The sequence below is a fragment of the Pteropus vampyrus genome, unplaced genomic scaffold (genome assembly GCF_000151845.1).
Source record: "Pteropus vampyrus isolate Shadow unplaced genomic scaffold, Pvam_2.0 Scaffold67, whole genome shotgun sequence".
NCBI lineage: Eukaryota > Metazoa > Chordata > Mammalia > Chiroptera > Pteropodidae > Pteropus > Pteropus vampyrus.
The window spans coordinates 3,387,007-3,405,824 of NW_011888848.1; the positions used below are offsets into that span (position 1 = coordinate 3,387,007).

General features: G+C 33.2%; 1 protein-coding gene across 2 annotated transcripts in view; it reads left to right on the top strand.

The window, feature by feature from the left end:
• TBCK (TBC1 domain containing kinase) overlaps window positions 1-18,818 on the top strand; it is a 157,148-nt gene that overhangs the window by 118,213 nt on the left and 20,117 nt on the right. For both annotated transcript variants that reach the window (XM_011361472.2, XM_011361471.2), the window contains exons 24-25: window positions 13,610-13,785; window positions 18,140-18,299. In XM_011361472.2, the coding sequence (XP_011359774.1) occupies window positions 13,610-13,785; window positions 18,140-18,299 (336 nt within the window). The remainder of the gene's footprint in view (window positions 1-13,609; window positions 13,786-18,139; window positions 18,300-18,818) is intronic.

Here is an 18,818-nt window from a genome sequence, read left to right on the forward strand (position 1 = left end):
ATTAGAATCACTCCCCGATGTCTTTAAGTAGAAACTCCTCTGGTGTCGTTAAGCGTCATGTACAGGTTTCTAACTTTTGTCCCAGGAGGTGAGCAAGGGTTTGGAACCTATTGCCAGTTGAAAACTCAGTCAGAAATAAGGTCATAGAATTCTAGAGCTAAAATAAACATAAAATATCTACCTCTGCCTCTTCCTTTCATACATCAGATAATTGAGGCCTAGAGAGATGAAATATTTCCAAAGTGATATTATCAAAGGGAAAAATTTTCTCTTTACAAAAACTTAGCTTACGCATAATTTTTCAGGGGCACATCTGTGAAAATTTTAGCATAAAAGCCCTAATCACTTTAAAAAAACTCCTATCTCCACTCTCCTTTGTGTTTCATATCATATACATTTTCTCTTATATTTAAGGGAGAAAAATATTCTCTCTAGTGTGAGAGCTATAACATGCAGCTTCCAGAGCATGACAGTTTTATTTCAAACTCCATTTTAGATGCTATATTTCTATATGTTAGAAATATCAACCTCTCCCTAGTCTCTCTAAAAACAAGTGGGAGAAGTAAAAACACCAAAATGCTACTGAAACAAATTATTGTTTTAAATATATGGATAAAAATACTTTTGTAGATTGTTAGTTTTTCAAAGTAGTTTTTATTTGTTAAAATGCCTTTGAGAATGATAGTTAATTTCAATCTGTGACATATGCAAAGACCTGTCCCTTCTCATACATGAGCTTGAAATATCTAGCACTAATAAAGAAGAGTCTATTTATTGTAGACATGTGGAAAAATAAGAGTTGTTAGATATTGCCCTAAAACTCTCAATTTTATGTATTTCCAAGCCTTGTTAATAGTTTACATAATTTAAGATTTTTCTCGGTAGAATGTATAGACAATGCCTGCTAAAATCAGGATTTTTTCCTGCCAATTTTTCTTTTTTCTTCAAATTATTTATTCTTTCTCATAACTTATACTGCCATTTCTATGCTGATAATTCCAAAAATAGGGTCCTCTAGTCATGACTTCTCCCAAATACGAGCTCTGTTTCTAATTGCATTTTCAACACTTCAGCTTGGTAGACCTTATGCAGCCCCAGTGTCACATATCTAAATCTGAACTTCCCTTCCCCTGGTCTACTGTCTGTCGCTGATGCTATTTTCTTTTTCCACTGATTATCCATGTTCAAAACATAAGAGCCATCATTTACTCATCCCTGTCCTTTATCTTCTATCTGTTTTCTTATAGTGCTTCTCATATGTCTTTCATTCTTCCATTACCCTTTCATTAATACACCAATTTTACTGGATAGCTGCCGAGCTCTCTGCTAGGCAGTGGAAGTGTATATACAAGCAAGTCTTAGTTCCTGTTTTCAAGAAGTTCATGGTGTATGGGAAGAAACCAGTATCAGTATGGAGCAAGGGCTGTAAACCTGAGACACTCTGGTTAGATACCAAACTTTTAGAAATCCTTTCAAAATGAAAATAGCCTCATGACTAAAATTTCTGCCTCATTTATACCAGGGTAAATTGGAAACAAACAAAAAAAAAAAAAGGAAAGGATTTTTTAATGAGAGAGACTTTATTAACATATCTCTTAGAGGTTGAACTGAAGCCCTAGAAGTAAAATCAAAGCAGCTTTCTGACGTGTTTGATAGAATTGCTTCCCACTGAACATGCTTGAAAAACCCAGTTATTTACTTGGCAAACTCCTATTCATCCTTTTATGCTCAATTTGAATGTTACCTTCTATAAGAAGTCTTTTGAAATCATCTACTTTGTCCTGGACAGCGATCTACTCTTTCTTCTATATCATGACAGAAACCAAGTTGCAGCGGGTTCAGGAGTGAATGGCAGGAAAAAAAGAGACATGAGAAGGCATAGAGATAGTAGCTAGGGAAGGACCTACCCTTGGAGAGTAATTTTATTTTTTACTGTTTTAATTTACCTTCCATTGTGGATGGGAGAATATTGGATGTATTTGTAAGCCAGGGAAAATTAGTAGAAACGAAAAGACTGAAGGAAAAAAGAATAATGAAGAGAGCAAAGCTCTTGATTTCCAGTGTCGTCTCTTAATGTAGATCATCATAAAATTAACTAACTTTCTGCCTATCATTTTTCCCATCTCTGTTTCATCCTTCAAAATACAGCCAAAGTAGTCTTTCTAAGATACTGCTGTTACCATGTAACACATTCTTCCAAAAATGCTACAGTACTTCTCTGTTTCTTATATTCTCAATCTTCTCTTTCTTTCAGAGCCTCATGGTCTGTCCTCTCTACCTATTCTGTACTCTTTCCCTCTAGCTTCCAGGATGCTCAGGTCAATAAGACTAGTCTCATTATCTTTCTTATACCTATTGACTGAGTTCTACAAGAACAAATATCTTTGTTTTGTTCATTAATATATCACAAACACAGTATATAGTACCTAGTAGATACTCAGTATTTTTTATACAGTGTTTTCTTGCTCATTCACACTTCAAAACTCATACAATTACCCACTTAAGGAACTCTTCTCTTTTCTACTTTTTTAAACCCTACTGATTTTTCCTGACTCAAGTCCCGCTTACTCCATCTATATTTTGCTAACTACTTCTGCCCATATTGTTTCTTTTCCTGAATTCTCATAGTATGTATTTGTGATTCCATACATGGACTCTTATAAGGGAGGTAGTGTGATAATGTGGTTAGGAGCTCAGACTCCAGAGCCAGTGATTAAATTTGAACTGTGGCTCAGTAACTTACTGATTATGTTGCCATTGGTAAGTTTTTTAACCTCTCTGTGCCCCATTTTCTCACCTATAAAATGAGCAAAACATTAAACCTACCTCATAGGATTTTTCATGATTCTTAAATTTTGAGTTCATATATGTCAAGTGCTTATCTCAGTGACCAGCACATGATAAGCACTATATAAATGTTTTCTGTTAGTATTGTGTAGTTCTATTACTGGTTTGTTTCTGTTGTTCTTGTCTTTCCAACCAGATTATGGACTCTTTGAGGTGACTGAACACTTTGATGTCTGTTCTACCAGTTGATCCTCACAGTAAATTTGTGAGGTGTAAATAAGGCAAGTGTCATTCTCACTATATGGCTTAAGAACTTACAGTCAGAGAAAGGGTCTGCTACCTGCTCTCTCAGCACTACCTACTTCTTTCTTGCTCAGAGAGGTACAGGACAGATAAATAAGTCTTTTGTGTAGGCAGACATTCTACCACAAAACAGAATGTCAGCCACCTCTTTCTTGCAAGTATGCCTAGCTCTCTACATGTGATTGTCTTGGGCACTCCCCTTCATTTGCTTTGTGGGAGAGACATTTGAGTGTCCTGAAACACTTGCTCCTCTATTCTATGAGATGGAAAGCAGGTGCATCTTATCTTGAACGTTATGCTCTCCACAAAGTTGACCCCACCCCCACCCCAACACACACTAAAGCTCTTTATATAGGCTGGGAGGAAAAGAGTTGCTGGGATGATAATTGGAAGTAGCAGAATCACTTCTGTCCCTTCTCAGCCCTGGGGAAGTTGTTAGTGACTTTTGTTGATGGCTTCTATTATTTGGTAGCATATTAGAGGCTCTTCGTCTCAACATAGAGACAACATCACTCAGCATCCTGTTACACGTGTGTGTATTATTTATCAAACATTTTAGCACCTTTTTTAGGCAAGGCGCTATTATACTTGATATGGGAAATATAAAAGGAACATAAGAAATTTTAGCTGTTCATGTACCTGGCTCTGTGTTGTCATATGGATGTTTATATTGATCCAGCCCCTCACTTAGAAACATCATATGTCACTTGAAGAACAATCTTTGAGTTTTACTTTTACAAATTGTCCTCAAGAAAAAGTATACATTTACTATGTTGAAACATACATTATTTAATACATGGTTAGCCCTGTGATGTTCCCTGCCTCATAAGCATACCTACTTTTACTTTTTATAGTTTTTTATTCATATTCCACCTTTCTTTTAAATTAATTTAGTCTTCCAGTTAGTGTTCCAGTTCCAATCCAATGAAATTTAATAGTCTTTTTTAAATATGGTTTTGCTCAAAATTCAGATCTCTCTGTTTAGGAAATGTATACAATGTATGTCACTTTCTGTGCTGCCTTATTTTAAGTTCTTACATTATAAAGTAGATATTTAATAAATATCACTTTGCTTTCACAGTGAAGAGATTTTTTAATTAAATTTATTGGGGTGACATCAGTTAACAAAATTATATAAGTTTCAAGTGTACAATTCAGTAATACATCATATATACATTGCATTGTGTGTTCATCCTCCAAAATTGCATTTCCTTTCGTCACCATATAAATTGAACCCCTTCACTCTTATCTATCTCCCCTTCTCCCCTATCCCTCTGGTAACCAGTAAACTGTTGTCCATGTCCATGAGTCTCTGTTGTTTGTCTTGTTAATTTGTTGCTTCAGTTTTATATCCCACATATGAGTGAAACTATATGGTTCTCAACTTTTTCTGTCTGACTTATTTCACCTAGCATGATAATCTCAAGATCTATCCATGTTGTCGCAAATGGCAGTATTTTATCTGTTCTTATTGCTGAGTAATATTCCATTGTATATAAGTACCACATCTTCTTTCTTCAGTCATCTATAGACGGGCACTGCAGTTGTTTCCATATCTTGGCCACCATGAATAATGCTGCAGTGAACATCAGGGTATCTTTACAAATAAACGTTTCCAATGGTATTTCTTAAAGAATTAGAACCAAAAAATCATCAGATTTGTATAGAATCACAAAAGACCCCAAATAGCTAATAGTACAATTCTGAGAAAAACAAACACAGCTGAAGGTATCACACTGCCTGACTTCAAATTACACTACAAAGCTACAATAATAAAAACAATATGGTATTGGTAGAAAAACAGACACACAGGCCAATAAAACAGAATTGAGAGCCCAGAAATAACCCCACATATATATGGGCAAATAGTTTTTGACAAAGGATCCAAAACTATACAATGGAGAAAAGAAAGACTCTGCAATAAATGGTGCTGGGAAAATTGGAAAGCCACATGCAAAGGAATGAACCTAGACTGCTATCTGTCACCATACACCAAGATTAACTCAAAGGGAAGAGATTTTAAAATGACTCAAACTGTACTGTAGACATTCTGAGGTCATCCTATCCCTGAGTTTCAAAGTTCAAGAAACTCAAATCTATAATGTTTCTCCTGAAAGCAACATACTGGCCTTATTTATGCCCAGGTACTGTAAATATCTTTTGGAATCTTTAATTTCCAAATGGACTTAGAAAAGTAACTTTTTGTATTAAAATTTTCTCTCTCCCACATATCCCTAATCACTGACACACACACGCTCACACACGAGCATATTATATGAAAATTGCTTTCATTCATAAGGAGGGGTGTTTGTTATTTTGTTTTTAACCTGCTAATATGCATACATTATAAGTATGATCACATGGAGTTCATTCTGAATGCAGGATCAAAATATATTACTCTTAAAGGAAAGAAAATTGTTGCTAAGAAAAATATCCATTTAGGCAGTAATCTACTAGATAATTTTCACTATTTTATGTGAAAATACTATATGCTAGGAAAATACTATAATACTAGGAAAAATACTATAATTATTTAGTGATAATGATGTAATTTACATTTTTGGCAGAAGTTTGGCAAACTATATTAAATATTTTTTATGTAGCCAACAGAGCGTTTTCTCTAAATTCTTCATACATTTGACAAAGAGGTAGACAAACATCAGTTTATTCAAATATTTCTTCATGCAAATGACATGCAGAGGAATTCTCACCAATGAAACATTTCAGTGAACTTCAAAATTTTTATCTAATTGTATATTATTAACTTTTGTGTGTCACCTTTCCAAACTTGAATGCCTACCCTGCTTGCTGATGTCTTTTTACAATTTTAAAATTTTATCTGAATTTAAGAATAATAGGGATTAGATCGCTGCTCTTTAACATCACTACATGTTTTCTAGTGCCACATCTGATTACCTATAATGGTGACTATAGCCATGACTTCTCATCTGTAAAGCCTTTTTTGTGTTGCTGCAAACATGTGATAAGAATTGTCTTCCGACAGATTAGATTCGTGATTATGAAGTATTTAAGATAGTTGTTTAATAATGCTCATTAAAAACAAATCTTACATTTTTATAAATTTATATTTTCAAAAATAGCTTATACCTAATGAATAAAAGTTAAACACAGAAAAGCATTTTAAAAAGTCAAATTAATTCTACTAACTCACAGATAGCATCTTATAGTTTCTATGTATCATTTATATATATGAAAAAATCTGTATACATACACATGCATGTATACCCACATATGTATGTGTGCACTATGATATACATCTTCAAACTGGTATCATAGTTAATTTATAAATGTTATAGGGTCTTTTTCCGCTTGATAATATATCCTAAATATTTTCTCTATTAAGAAATATTTTTCTAAAATATAATTTTAATAGATGAATCATATTCATTTACATAAATTTTCTATCATTTATCCTATTATTTTATTATGTATTGACATTCACAGTTTTTCATAATTTACAAAAACAATGTTTGATAAAACATTTTTTCTATGCATCTTTTTACAGTCTGTGATTATAGCCATGAACAAATTTCTAAAAATAAATTTTTATATTGAAAGCTGTGCATATTTGAAAGTTTTTAATACATATTACCAATTGTTTCTCCAGAAGGCTTAAGTTGATTAACACATGTAAAACATGTATATTTTAGAGTTCTTCCCTACATCCTTATTGTCAGAGTTCAACCAACAACAAAGATGGTACACTCAAATGAGGATAATTCAAGAAAGTTTTATTTACAGAAAAAAAATAATTACATGAATAATAGTGGAATAGGAACAAAAATTCAAGAGATAATGCAGTAAATTATGGATATTAGCTACAGCCATGTTTCTATCCAAAAGCTGAAAGGGATAAGAGAGAAAGAGATTAACAGAGCATAAAGAGAAGCAGGTAAAGAGCAGGCTATCTTGAGACTTTGGTCAATCAACACATCCAGGCCAAGGTGACTTCTCAAGTCTGGAACCAAGGAGATAAATATCTTCAGTCTCCCTACTGTCTGTACCTACTTGAGAGCCAGAGGCCCTAGGGTCCCTCTTGATGAACTCTAAACAAGTTGCCTCCTAGATCAGAGAGCAAGGTAGAATCCAGTGGAGAGAGAATCTGGAAGAGAAAAAAGATATCCAGAACACATACTTCTTTGTGTGTATGTGTGTGTGTGTGTGTGTGTGTGTGTGTGTGTGTGTGTGTGTTTCAATATGCTTTTATGTTTCCGTGATTATTAGGTTAAAAAATTGCATTATTACCTACTCGTATTTTTGTTGTTGTTGTTGCGTATATATTTACATCTCCCTCCCATCTTTTTTAACCAAACAGATTTTTTTCTTATTGATTGAAAGAGCTCTTTATATATTAAGGGCATCTTAAATTTTTATTTTTCACATTTATTACTCTTCTTTAAGAGCTTATATTTTGATATATGTTTATAAATATTTCTAGACATTAGTAGTTTTTCTCATCCTTTTGTGATTCCACTTTTTATAAATAATTCTTTGTTCCACCTATAAAACATTTTGCTGTATAGTGTAAGATAGAAACATAATTTTATTTTCTTCCAGTTAACAAGTTATGCCAACACTATAGTCTAAATAATACATCCTTTCCCCCAGTGATTTGACATGGCATCCTGTTCTTTTACCAAATACCTATGTGTATTTGAGTCTGTTTCTGTGCATCCAACCTAGATTCTGTTAATCTTTTAGTCTCATCAGGTGCAGTACCATACAGTGTGAGTTTTGTACATTTTTAATATATAATGGCATATTTTATTTTTCTTTATATTCTCACCTATTTAGTCTGTCAAATGAACTTTAGAATTTACATTTCAAAATTGTAAAAAAGGTCCTTTTTAAGAGTTTGATAAAACTATAACATATTAATACATTGCTCTGAGAAAAAACAAAGTTTATATAATATTGAATCTTTCCAGATAACATCTTATGTCTCTCAGTTTTTCAGATGTGCATCATGAAAATGTTTTATTTTCTTTCAATGTGATCCACTTATATCTTAATGTTTGATTTTGGAGGAATATTTTGATACTGTGAATGAAAGCTTTCGCCCAATGTATTTTCTACTGCTGCCATAAAGAAAGCTGATGACTTTGTTGTATGTATGTTGTAACTAAAACCTTACCAAATTCCTACCAGTTTTATTGGATTTTTCTGATTATTTTGGACTATTTTCTAAGAAGACTATTATATCATCTAAAATACTTTATTTCTCCTTTTACAATAATTAACCCCCTTACTATTTTTCTTATTGTCTCCATAGCAACTTCCATAACAAAAATAATAATACTGATACCTATAATATATTTCTGCATTTTCATTTTAATATATCTGCCTCTGTGGTTCATCGTTAAGTAGAATGTCAAATATTTTAGATAAAGAAAATCTATCTTAAAGAACATCTTTTACCACTCTAATTAGCTTTCCTTCAGATATGTGTTTACCATGAGTTTTCCTTCTTCTAAAATTGGGAATAAACGTGAAGTTTTATTACATTTGGCTTTATGTCATCTATAATGACAATTGTATACTTTGTATCTTTTGACTAAAGATGATGAATTACTTTTAAAATTGTCCTAATACTGAACCATCCTTCATTCCTAGAATATGCCCTACTTTATAATAGTATGTCATTCTTATAAATTCCTACTGCATTCACTTTTCTACTTTTGAGATTTTTTAAAAATCTATACTCATATGGAATATTGGTGTGTGTATGTGTGTGTGTTTGTATGTTTCATGCTATCTTTGTCAGATTAAAGTATTAAGGTAGTTTCATAAAAATGGCCTGAGTCTATTTCAATGTTGTCTTTGCCTTAGAACAATTAATATATCATAAAGATTCCCTTTTCTTTTAAAATGACATAAAATTGTTTGGGAGGAAAAATATATTTGGTACCTTTCTCTTAAGTAATCATTTGAAAACTTTAAAATTGTACCTGTATTTATAAAGTCTATTCAGATTTTCTTTGACTTTTGAAAACACACACACACACACACACACACACACACACACCCCACATATCATTCTTCTTTTTTTGTTTTTCTACCTGTCATTCTTTTCAGCTCAGCTTAGGCCAGTTGATATACAGGTATATTCCAATTGTCTGCTCTTTGGGGAATAATATATAGAATCAATATTTTAAAAATTTAATAATATAGATTGGTACATAATATTGTATTATTTTCAAATATTTCCATGCTTAATATTTTTATTCATACATTAGAAATGAGAAAATGTAAAAACACATTTACGTTTATATTTTCTCATTTCTAATCATGCACACGTATAGTTCACATACAGATGTTCTACCTTTATTGGTTTTCCCCAAAACATCAACTCTAGTATTTGCCTATTTTTTCCTTCATTAATATTTTAATATTGTGGACTTATTTTGCCTATTCAGGATAGTTTGTTTTTGTGTTTGTTTAATTTTTGCCTTCTTTATATTCACCTAGCTTCTTTCAATTAATTAGAGCATATTTTATAAGGCTTATGTAGTAGCAACTGTAATCTTCAATTTTTTCAGTTAAGGAATGGGCAGATGACTGTGAGAAATTACTGAGGTAGATATAGGTTTTAGTGTTCTTGATTAACCATCACAGTGCCCTAAAGCAACAAAGAATCTGATGTTTTGCCTTCTCTGAAGACTTGGTCTAATAATCCAGACATAAGAATAGATTGTGCTCTGCAGAGTTTTTTAATCATACTTTTATTCACTTGTTCATTCATTTTATTTATTCATTTATTTATTTAAATAGCTATTGAGTTTCTATATGCCAGACATTGTGCTAGCTTTTGAAGATAAAAACGTAAAAAGACATGTAACCTGCATTCGAGGATATTGTAAGTCAAGTGGAGAAACAGACACTATATCACAAATATAATAATTACTATGATGGAAGACTATAGATGTCGTTTTGGGAACATATACATACCTTATACCACAGTTACTCAGAAAAAGTAATAAAAAATTTATAAATATTATTTTATTCATTATATTCAAGAAATATGTTTTAATACATTTTATATGTCTGGTAATGTGCTGGCTTCTAGGGAAGCAATCAGTGTAAAAGCCATTTTCCTTATCCTCGGGGAGCTTTCAGTCTAATGGAAAGTGAATAATCCCAATTTAATAAATGTGTACCAGATACCTACAGGGATGCAGAAGAGTAAATAAGTTTGTCAGGAGTTAAAAACAGACTTTCTTCACAGAAATAGTAATGTTTGAGCTGATACTTGAAAGGTGAGCAGGGAGTCATTAGATGGGCAAGGTGTTGCATTCTAAGCAGAGGAAACGTGTACAAAGGGATGGTGGTACAAAAAAGCAAATAGTCTGCTAATGCCAAAGCATAAAATACAAGATGACGAGGGGTAAGAAAAGAGTTCAAAGGTAGCAAACAGTTATTGAACTCTTAAAGTTTGTGAAACACCATTCTAAATGCTTTATATAGGTTAACTCATTTAATACTTAAAATAGCTCAGGAGAGTTCAGGCAGAGAGGTTAAATATCATACTCAAAGTCGCCGATAAGTAGGGTGGCCAAGATTTGGAATCAGGTAGTCTGACTCCAAAGCCTGTGGTCTCCTGCCTACTCTAGACAGAGATCATTACATAAAGGGCTTTATGTGCTATACTAAGGAATTTGAATTTCATTCTATCATTGTCTAGAAGTCATTGAGATGTTTTTAATTATAAAAGTTACATGGTCAGATTTTTATTTTTAATTCAAATGATACTTGGAAGGTGAATTAGGAGGAATGACTTTAGGTGAAGAGGGAAGCAGAGAAAGGAGATGGAGAGAGAGGCAGATAGCTTCTATAGTCCATGTAAGAGATGATGAAGCCCTGAGATAGAGCAATGATTCAGGGAAGAGATTTGAGAGAGATTTTGGTGGAACTTGGGGATATGTTAGATGGGAACGAGGAATGAGGAAAGATGAAGAGTCTATGATGATTTCCAGATTTCTGTCTTGGGTAGCTTGGTTGAAGTTTGTGCCAGGATCCATGACAGAAAGTGTAGGGAAGGTGTTCTACATGCCAGCCCTGTATTCTCATAGTTAAAATGCCTCTGTAGTTATTTAGGAGATTTTACATATGAAATACAAGCATATAAAGTTATGCCCTTATGATTGCTAGTTACATATGCAGCATAAGGGTATATAGGCATACTCTCATTAAAGGTTTACAATTTCAGACTCTTATGAATCATGACAGAGTTATTCTCCCAATAGCTTAATAATGGACACAGCAAAATGCCTGTTTGTTACCAAATTTTGCTTGCTTGGTTCGTATTATCATTACTATATTCAGATAGCCATTCAGAGAGCCTACTCTACTAAAAGATGGTTTTTGTCAGTATGACCACTGAAAAAGTTGCCAATCGAATATGAATTTTTATAAAGTAGTTTTCAGACAAATTGGTTTCTAATACTTGGACATCTAAGCTTAATATGCATGGTATATACTGGTTCTTGGGCAGAATTGATAAATAATAGATGTTTCCAGAGTTGTTCTATAGTTATTTTATATTTTTCTGCATTATCCATAAAGTCCCATGATTTTAAAACCCCACACAGGACAATGCTAATATCAGTGATATTAAATTAGACAAAAGTTGTACAGAGAAAGTTTTATTTTTATGCCTTTAAGTGGAAATTATACAATGAATAGTCAAATTGCATATAAAACTGTCTAATAAAAGAAAAACTACATTCTGTACTTAACATTATTTTCTTCATAAAGCAAAGTAGTATAATTTGTCCTAAATCTAATTTACTAATCTCCTAAAATTAATTTGCAGAGGATCTTGCATGCATTACATTAAAGTTCTTTACTAATATATACCTGTAAAATTGGGGGAAAATATGGATTTGTCAATGATTACACCCTCCTTCTGTTCTTACCATTTTATATAGCAATTGCTCTTTCTTTTGAAAAACCTTTCATATATGATGCATTTGATTGGAACCAATGCCAAAGTCAGATCTTTCTTAAATCAGTCAGTTCTTCATAGAGAATACTTTGATTAAATCCTCTTCGTCAGCCAGGGCACACTTTTCATTCAAATGAAACCTGTGTTTGAAATGCCACATTCATAACTGAATGACTAAAAGCAGAGCTAGAGTAATCAGAAGTTCTTTTTTATCTTTATAAATGTACGACTTTGAAATCTGGGAAAAATACCTATAGAGACTGCAATTTAATAAAAAAAAAAAAAGGATGGGAGCATTGATTGTATGGCTTGCTAATTTGAAAGCTCTTTCATCTTTCTGGAGCATTTGTAATTTCAAAATGTTTAAATAGCTTTAATTCCTAATATTAAAAAATTAAAATTCTTAATGCCTCTTTTTTATTAAGAGCCAAAACCCCATAAAGCTTAGCAATTTCCATTTCTGCTTAAAGGTAATGAAGTGAGAGAACGACTGCTTTGCCACCAAAGAATTTATGACATAGAGAAACCCAAGGGACGAGAGGCGACATTCACACTCCAAAATGTGTGTCTGATGAGTGATTCATATGCTTTATTCTCTCCTGCCCTGAAATTCTAAATTGAAAATTCTAAATGTGGAATCCCACAATGAAATTGAGAATAGAAAAAAAAAAATGGGTAAATGAGATAGACTCAATTATAAAAGCTTATTAAATATATAATTTTTTTCTTTTGAATCCCCATGTTTTCAATGAAGTGAATTTTGAAAGTTTTTAAATTCTCAAGTTATGTTATAAGTAAGTTTTCAAGAGTGACTACTGGTACTCAATAAATTTAAGTTATATTGCATTAATCTTTAATGGGGGGAAAATCTTTCTCTCAACTAAATAACATGGAGTTAATTATAAATAGCTCTTAGTCTGAATCAGTATTTTGCCATATAACAGATACCAATGCACTGGTTTGATAATCTAGAGTCTGATTTTACCTCTTTCACAATTTAAGCTGCATTGTCATTTTAGTTTACTATCAAAGAGAGCATTATGTTGTTCTTCATCCATCTCTGACAATCTAATTTCCACTCAACCATTCATATATAACATAAATTATGTTATAGAAGTCCAATACATATATTACAACCATTTCTTTAATTAGTATGTATATTGAGTTGCAATGCAATTTCTCATATTACCAGAGTGTATTTAATGTCCTCCTAACAAGAATAATTGTACTTGAAGAAAAATGAAATGTATTTAAAAGAGCCACTTTCAAAGATACACAGCGCTCTCATAAGGAAAAATCTTTTTCACCTGTTTCTATCACGTTTAAGCCAGGAGCTTATGGTAGGCAAAAGAATAACACTTTCCTATATGTGTGACTAATGAAAAAGTAAACCTGTGTAGTAAGGAATACAGTTACACAGTAGACTACAAGATAATTTCCTGTTCCCCATATGCTATAATGATTGATATCAAGATCCTGGAGATATTTTACACTAACTATAGTTTGTCACTTTATTATGTTCTCAATATTTGTGTTATCGTACATTTCTTTCAGTCAAGAGAATCTATCCCATTAAATGACCTAAAGTCAGAAGTTTCACCCCGGATTTCAGCAGAAGACCTGATTGACTTGTGTGAGCTCACAGTGACAGGCCACTTCAAAACACCTACCAAGAAGACAAAGTCCAGTAAACCAAAGCTCCTGGTTGTTGACATCCGGAATAGTGAAGAGTATCCTTTACGCATGTGTTGTAAACAGTGGTACTGCCTTATTCATATTGCTTCCTTTTGATTTAGAGTGTTTGGTATTAAAAAAAAAAAAAAGCAATGAACTTATCTGGGATTTTTCTGAATTCAGATAGCTAAGTAACTCTCAAACTGGATGCCAGAGTAGACTTACATAGTGTTTCATAAGATAATGTTACATACCAGAGACCTTAAAATATTTTCCAAACATTTCCAAACAAAACCAGAGTATTAAGATAGTTTCTTGGTTTTGTGTTTCTCTAGTGTGTATTGCTCTTCTTGGGGGCATTTGAGTCATTCTTGCTATAGATAAAATTTTGGCAAAGAGAATTATTTACTTTTTTTTTTTTTTTAATATTAGAAGCTATAGAAAAGACAACATCAGGCTTTAATTTTTAAATTAAAATTAAAAACATATACTCAGTTTTCATTATTATATCCTGTTTTTCATCATTAGTAAATGCTAATATTGCTCTTGTCTGTCCAGAAGAATTAATTTCTAAGAATTTCTTCAAAATAATTTAGAGATACTTGTGTTTGGAGCAGGATAGATAATAAAGAAGTTTAGTACTTTTTTTTTTTCAATCCCATTTGGGTCTGCATTTAAACTACTAGAATTAAAATTTCCATCCAGTTGTATTCCTATATCTGAATGGAGTACACAATAGCCACTGCCGAGGAATGTCTCCTCTGTCTGGATTAATGGTTAGATGTGAGGGGTACATTAACTGTTGAAGAGCTCCTATTTGCTCTGAGACCCATCTGTAAGCCACAGGTCCTGAGTGCCACACAGTCTCATTCAATCAGCCAGTCATACTTGTTTGAGGATCTGCTTTGGAAAATTAGAGTTAAATCAGAGCACCTCCTCACCAGGAGCTCACAGTCTTGTGGCTAGGACAGACACATTAAATAGATAATTATAATATGGTGTGAAATAATCTATATCTGAGGCATACTCAGAAGGCCATGGAATATAAGGATGGTTACCTAGGCCAGGTGATGCCTGACGTGGATCTTAAAAGACAAGTAGAAGTTATCCCAGCAATGAAGATAAAGAGGCTATTTCAGATTGAAAGAGAGGACATACTGTCTGGGTACACAGAAAAGATGAGGAGGACACATTCAGGGAATTACAAGTACTCTGGTTATGCATAGCTGGAATATGTGAGGGTGGGAAATGAGACTAGAGTAGGCAAAGGCAGCTTCATGGAGAATGTTGCATAACATGCTAACAGGTTTGGATTTTATTCCAAAGACCATGAGAAAGTATTAAAGAATTTCAGTCAGGTTAAGTGGCATGCTCAGATTTGTATTTGAGAGATCAATGCAGTGTCGGGGAGAGATGAGAGTGGAGGTAATGTTACGGGCAAGACTAGAAGGGTGGAATCACCCAGAAATTAAATGTGCATAAACATCTCTTCATATTTAGATTCACAAAGTATGAGGTCTCTAGATTTGCCCTAAAATAAACCAGTTTTTCTGGGTGTTTTGGGTCAGTTCCTATGCTGGAGAAATCCAGAGAAATTACTTTTGTTGCCGTTTCTTTTTTCTTATACTGTATATTGACAAAAGAGAATTCTATATTGAGGTAGTTGCAGCACTACCTAGGAAGGCCAGAGTCATTTAACATATTTGTCACTGACACAAGTGACTCCAGGTTTGGCACAATTCTGAAGTCCATTTACTTAACAAATATGTAAGATGTATTCTAGGCATTGTATTAAGCATTATGAGTTTCATAGATGAGATAAATACAGATCCTTCCTATAAATTGTTTTAAGTTTTGATATAAGTCATGTACATTAGTATGTTTTATACAAGATCAAATTGCCGTTGTGAGAGATATACAGATACTGTGGGAAGAGAAACTTTTATGGAGAAAACACTTGAAGGATGGATAGTATTTAAACACTCAAAAATATGGAGAAAACATATTTAAGCAGAGAAAACTATAGGAGTCAAGCAGAACATATACTGGAAATAGTATGTGATTCAGTTTTTCTGGAATTGAAGTAGTGAAGTCCTATTCATGAAGACTAAACTGAGAAATTTGGGTTTTGTCCTATAGACAACCATGAAAGGTTTCTTAACAGGGATGTTATAATCAGAACTTTTTTTTTTTATTTTAATCTAACAATATTGTGACTAAAATGGATTTCCAAGGGAAAAGAGGAGAGTTGGAGAAAACAGAAAGCAGCTGCAATAGTCTAAGCTCAAGGTAATGAGTGGCTGAAATGGGCAAGTGATGATGGGAATAGAGATGCGAAGATGGGATTTATTAGTGCAGTAGAATGCTAGATGTTGCCACTGATGAGATGTCAACAGTGAAGTCTTAGGCTGATTTGGGGGGATGGTGATGCCATTCAAAGAAAGCAGCACTATTTAGCAGTTAATGCTATTTATTACATTTATATCAGGAAACCGTGGTTTTAATTCTATATTCCCTTGTGGCTATTGACATTCTAAAGACACAGCCTTTTCTTTGTGCTGGCTCTATTTCACTAATTATAATTAGTTAACATAGCAAACAAGCCAGTGTAAAAGGTGTGACAACTTCATAGTGGTCTGGTGAAATGCTGGTGTACTTTGTATATTGAGGTATGATGTCACTGAGTGTGGTACTCAACAAAAATACTGTGTTCTTTTAGGATTTAGAAAAACATGAGATTACTTCTGTGTTCAATTTTGAGCCGTCAGATATTTTAAAGGAATTTTAAAATCTTTTCGTAAAGAACTTTCTGGAATATGAACATTTACCTATGTAATTTACCTATACAATGTACCTATATTATTCTTAGAACTGATATTTCTTTTATCTGCTTGATTAAAGTACGGTGCATGTACTGGAAATATCATTATGGTGACTGACTTACGAATACAAGAAAGTCTTCATATTTTAGAAACCTAGAAGATAATGTACCTTATCCTTACCTGTTAATACTGTTCTAATAATACAACTTATCACACAAAAAAATTTTAATGTACTTTTTCTGATCTATTTTTACATTGAGGTAACAAATTTTTGTTTTTATTTTTGTTATAAGCACATACTTGAATGCTGTTGGTAATATCTGCCAAATGGAATGTTGGGCCGAGTATGTTTTAGGGGAGGGGAACAACTTGCTGCAAGAAAAGGTAAGGTCTCCTGTTACCAGAGAAAAACCATGTTTACTAGCATGTATCAGAGTGCTATCATCTTTTTAATTGTATATTTTTTTTTCTTTAAGATCTTAAAATACTTCTAAATATTTAAGCTAATATATGCTTTTCATTCCAAAATTAGTCAATGAAACTGTCAGAACCCTTTTAAAGTGCAAATTTATTTTAAAAAAAAATTCCTTTTAGAGACCATAACATTGAAAAGAATGGAAATGTCAGCTAAGTTTACTTGAGAAATAAAGCGACAACCAGTGTTTTCGACCAGTGCTGATGACCTCTAATGATTCTAAGTAGAGTCCCATTTAGCAATTGTTTGCCCAAAGTAGATAGGCTTTTGTAGTATCAAATTATGTCTGAGACTACCTGCTTGGCTATATTACTTTTAAAGTTTTAAAATAATCATAGTAGTAATGAACTGAAAAGCGTGAATATTGTGCAACCCATGCGATTGTCATGGTTTGCTGCATGCTGACCACTTTCACAGTGCTCCCTTTAATCAGGAAAGCCTTCATTACATCTCTGGCCAGTCTGCTTTCTTTCTCTTTTTCATTACATTTTAAAGTTTAACTATTTTTTCCTTAGAGGTGCCTTATTTTATTTAGATAAAAATACTCATGCGAGCATGGAAGATGTTTAGAAGTCAAAAGTTTAGGGAAAAAGAAACAAAACAAAACAAATAAAACCAATGAATCACCGATGCAGTAATTAGTAAAAGTTTATTGTGCACGTAGCAAAAAGACATTTGCAAGCCAAGAGCACTCAAACCAAAACCTGGGCTGAGGCTCAGAGGGATATTGTTATAAAGCAGCTTATATAGTGTGGAAGCAGTGACTAGTTTTCATTGATTGGTCACAGTATTACAATTTTCTTAAATGAAAGGGAATTAGTTAGTGGTTACCTCATATAAATTTTGGGGAACAATTTAAGTTCTGCATATGATTTTCAAAGGCATAAGCAAGAAGCGATCCAGGACAAGTTAGCCTTGCTTGTCTTGGAAGATAGGCTAAATTAAGCTTTACTCGTATGACTAAACTGGTTTTTTCTGTTCGGAGAATTTTCAAGTCTGGTCTTCATTTGTGTTTGATTTTAATGGTACTGTCTTCTGCAAACCAGTTAGCTCTGTGAATTTCTCTCACACTCAAGTCTACACACAAATGTTTTCCTTAACTTTCCTTCTCAGTTTTATTCGGGGTCACATTTCAGGCAGCATCAACATTCCATTCAGCACTGCATTCACTGCAGAAGGGGAGCTCACTCAGAGCCCTTACACTGCTATGCTCCAGAGCTTCAAAGGGAAGGTCATTGTTGTCGTGGGGCATGTGGCAAAGCACACAGCAGAGGTAAGTACATTCAGAAATGTCATATGCACATAATAATGAGTTATTTACTTGCCTATTATAACAGATTTTCTAAAAGTTTATTCCTTCGGGAGTTGGTCACAGATCAAATGAGCCTTGCAGATCTGTCTATGTTCTTACATCGAAGAGTTTGTCCAACTTTTCCCAGTAAAAGGATTCAAGCTTTCTTCCTGTGTACTGCATTAGGATCATTAGTAGGCTTAGAAAAACCCAAATGATAGCTTAATAGCCTCAGGTGTTCTTTTTATTTTTAAAACTGCTTTCTGAAATTGCAAAGAAGTAACTTCAATTCCTCCTATCTGAGAAAAACATCGGGGCTTGATTAGAGGCTCTGAAAGCTGGTCATGATGGAATTTGTTGGATTTGGGAGTTTTGTTTACTATAGGCTCAAAGCTTTTTGATGATAGACAATTCGGGAAAGATATCAATGTATAGATAGGAGGAGTATATGAAACAATAAATTGGCTTCCCTCTCCCTGGCTATATTCTAAGAAAATTTGA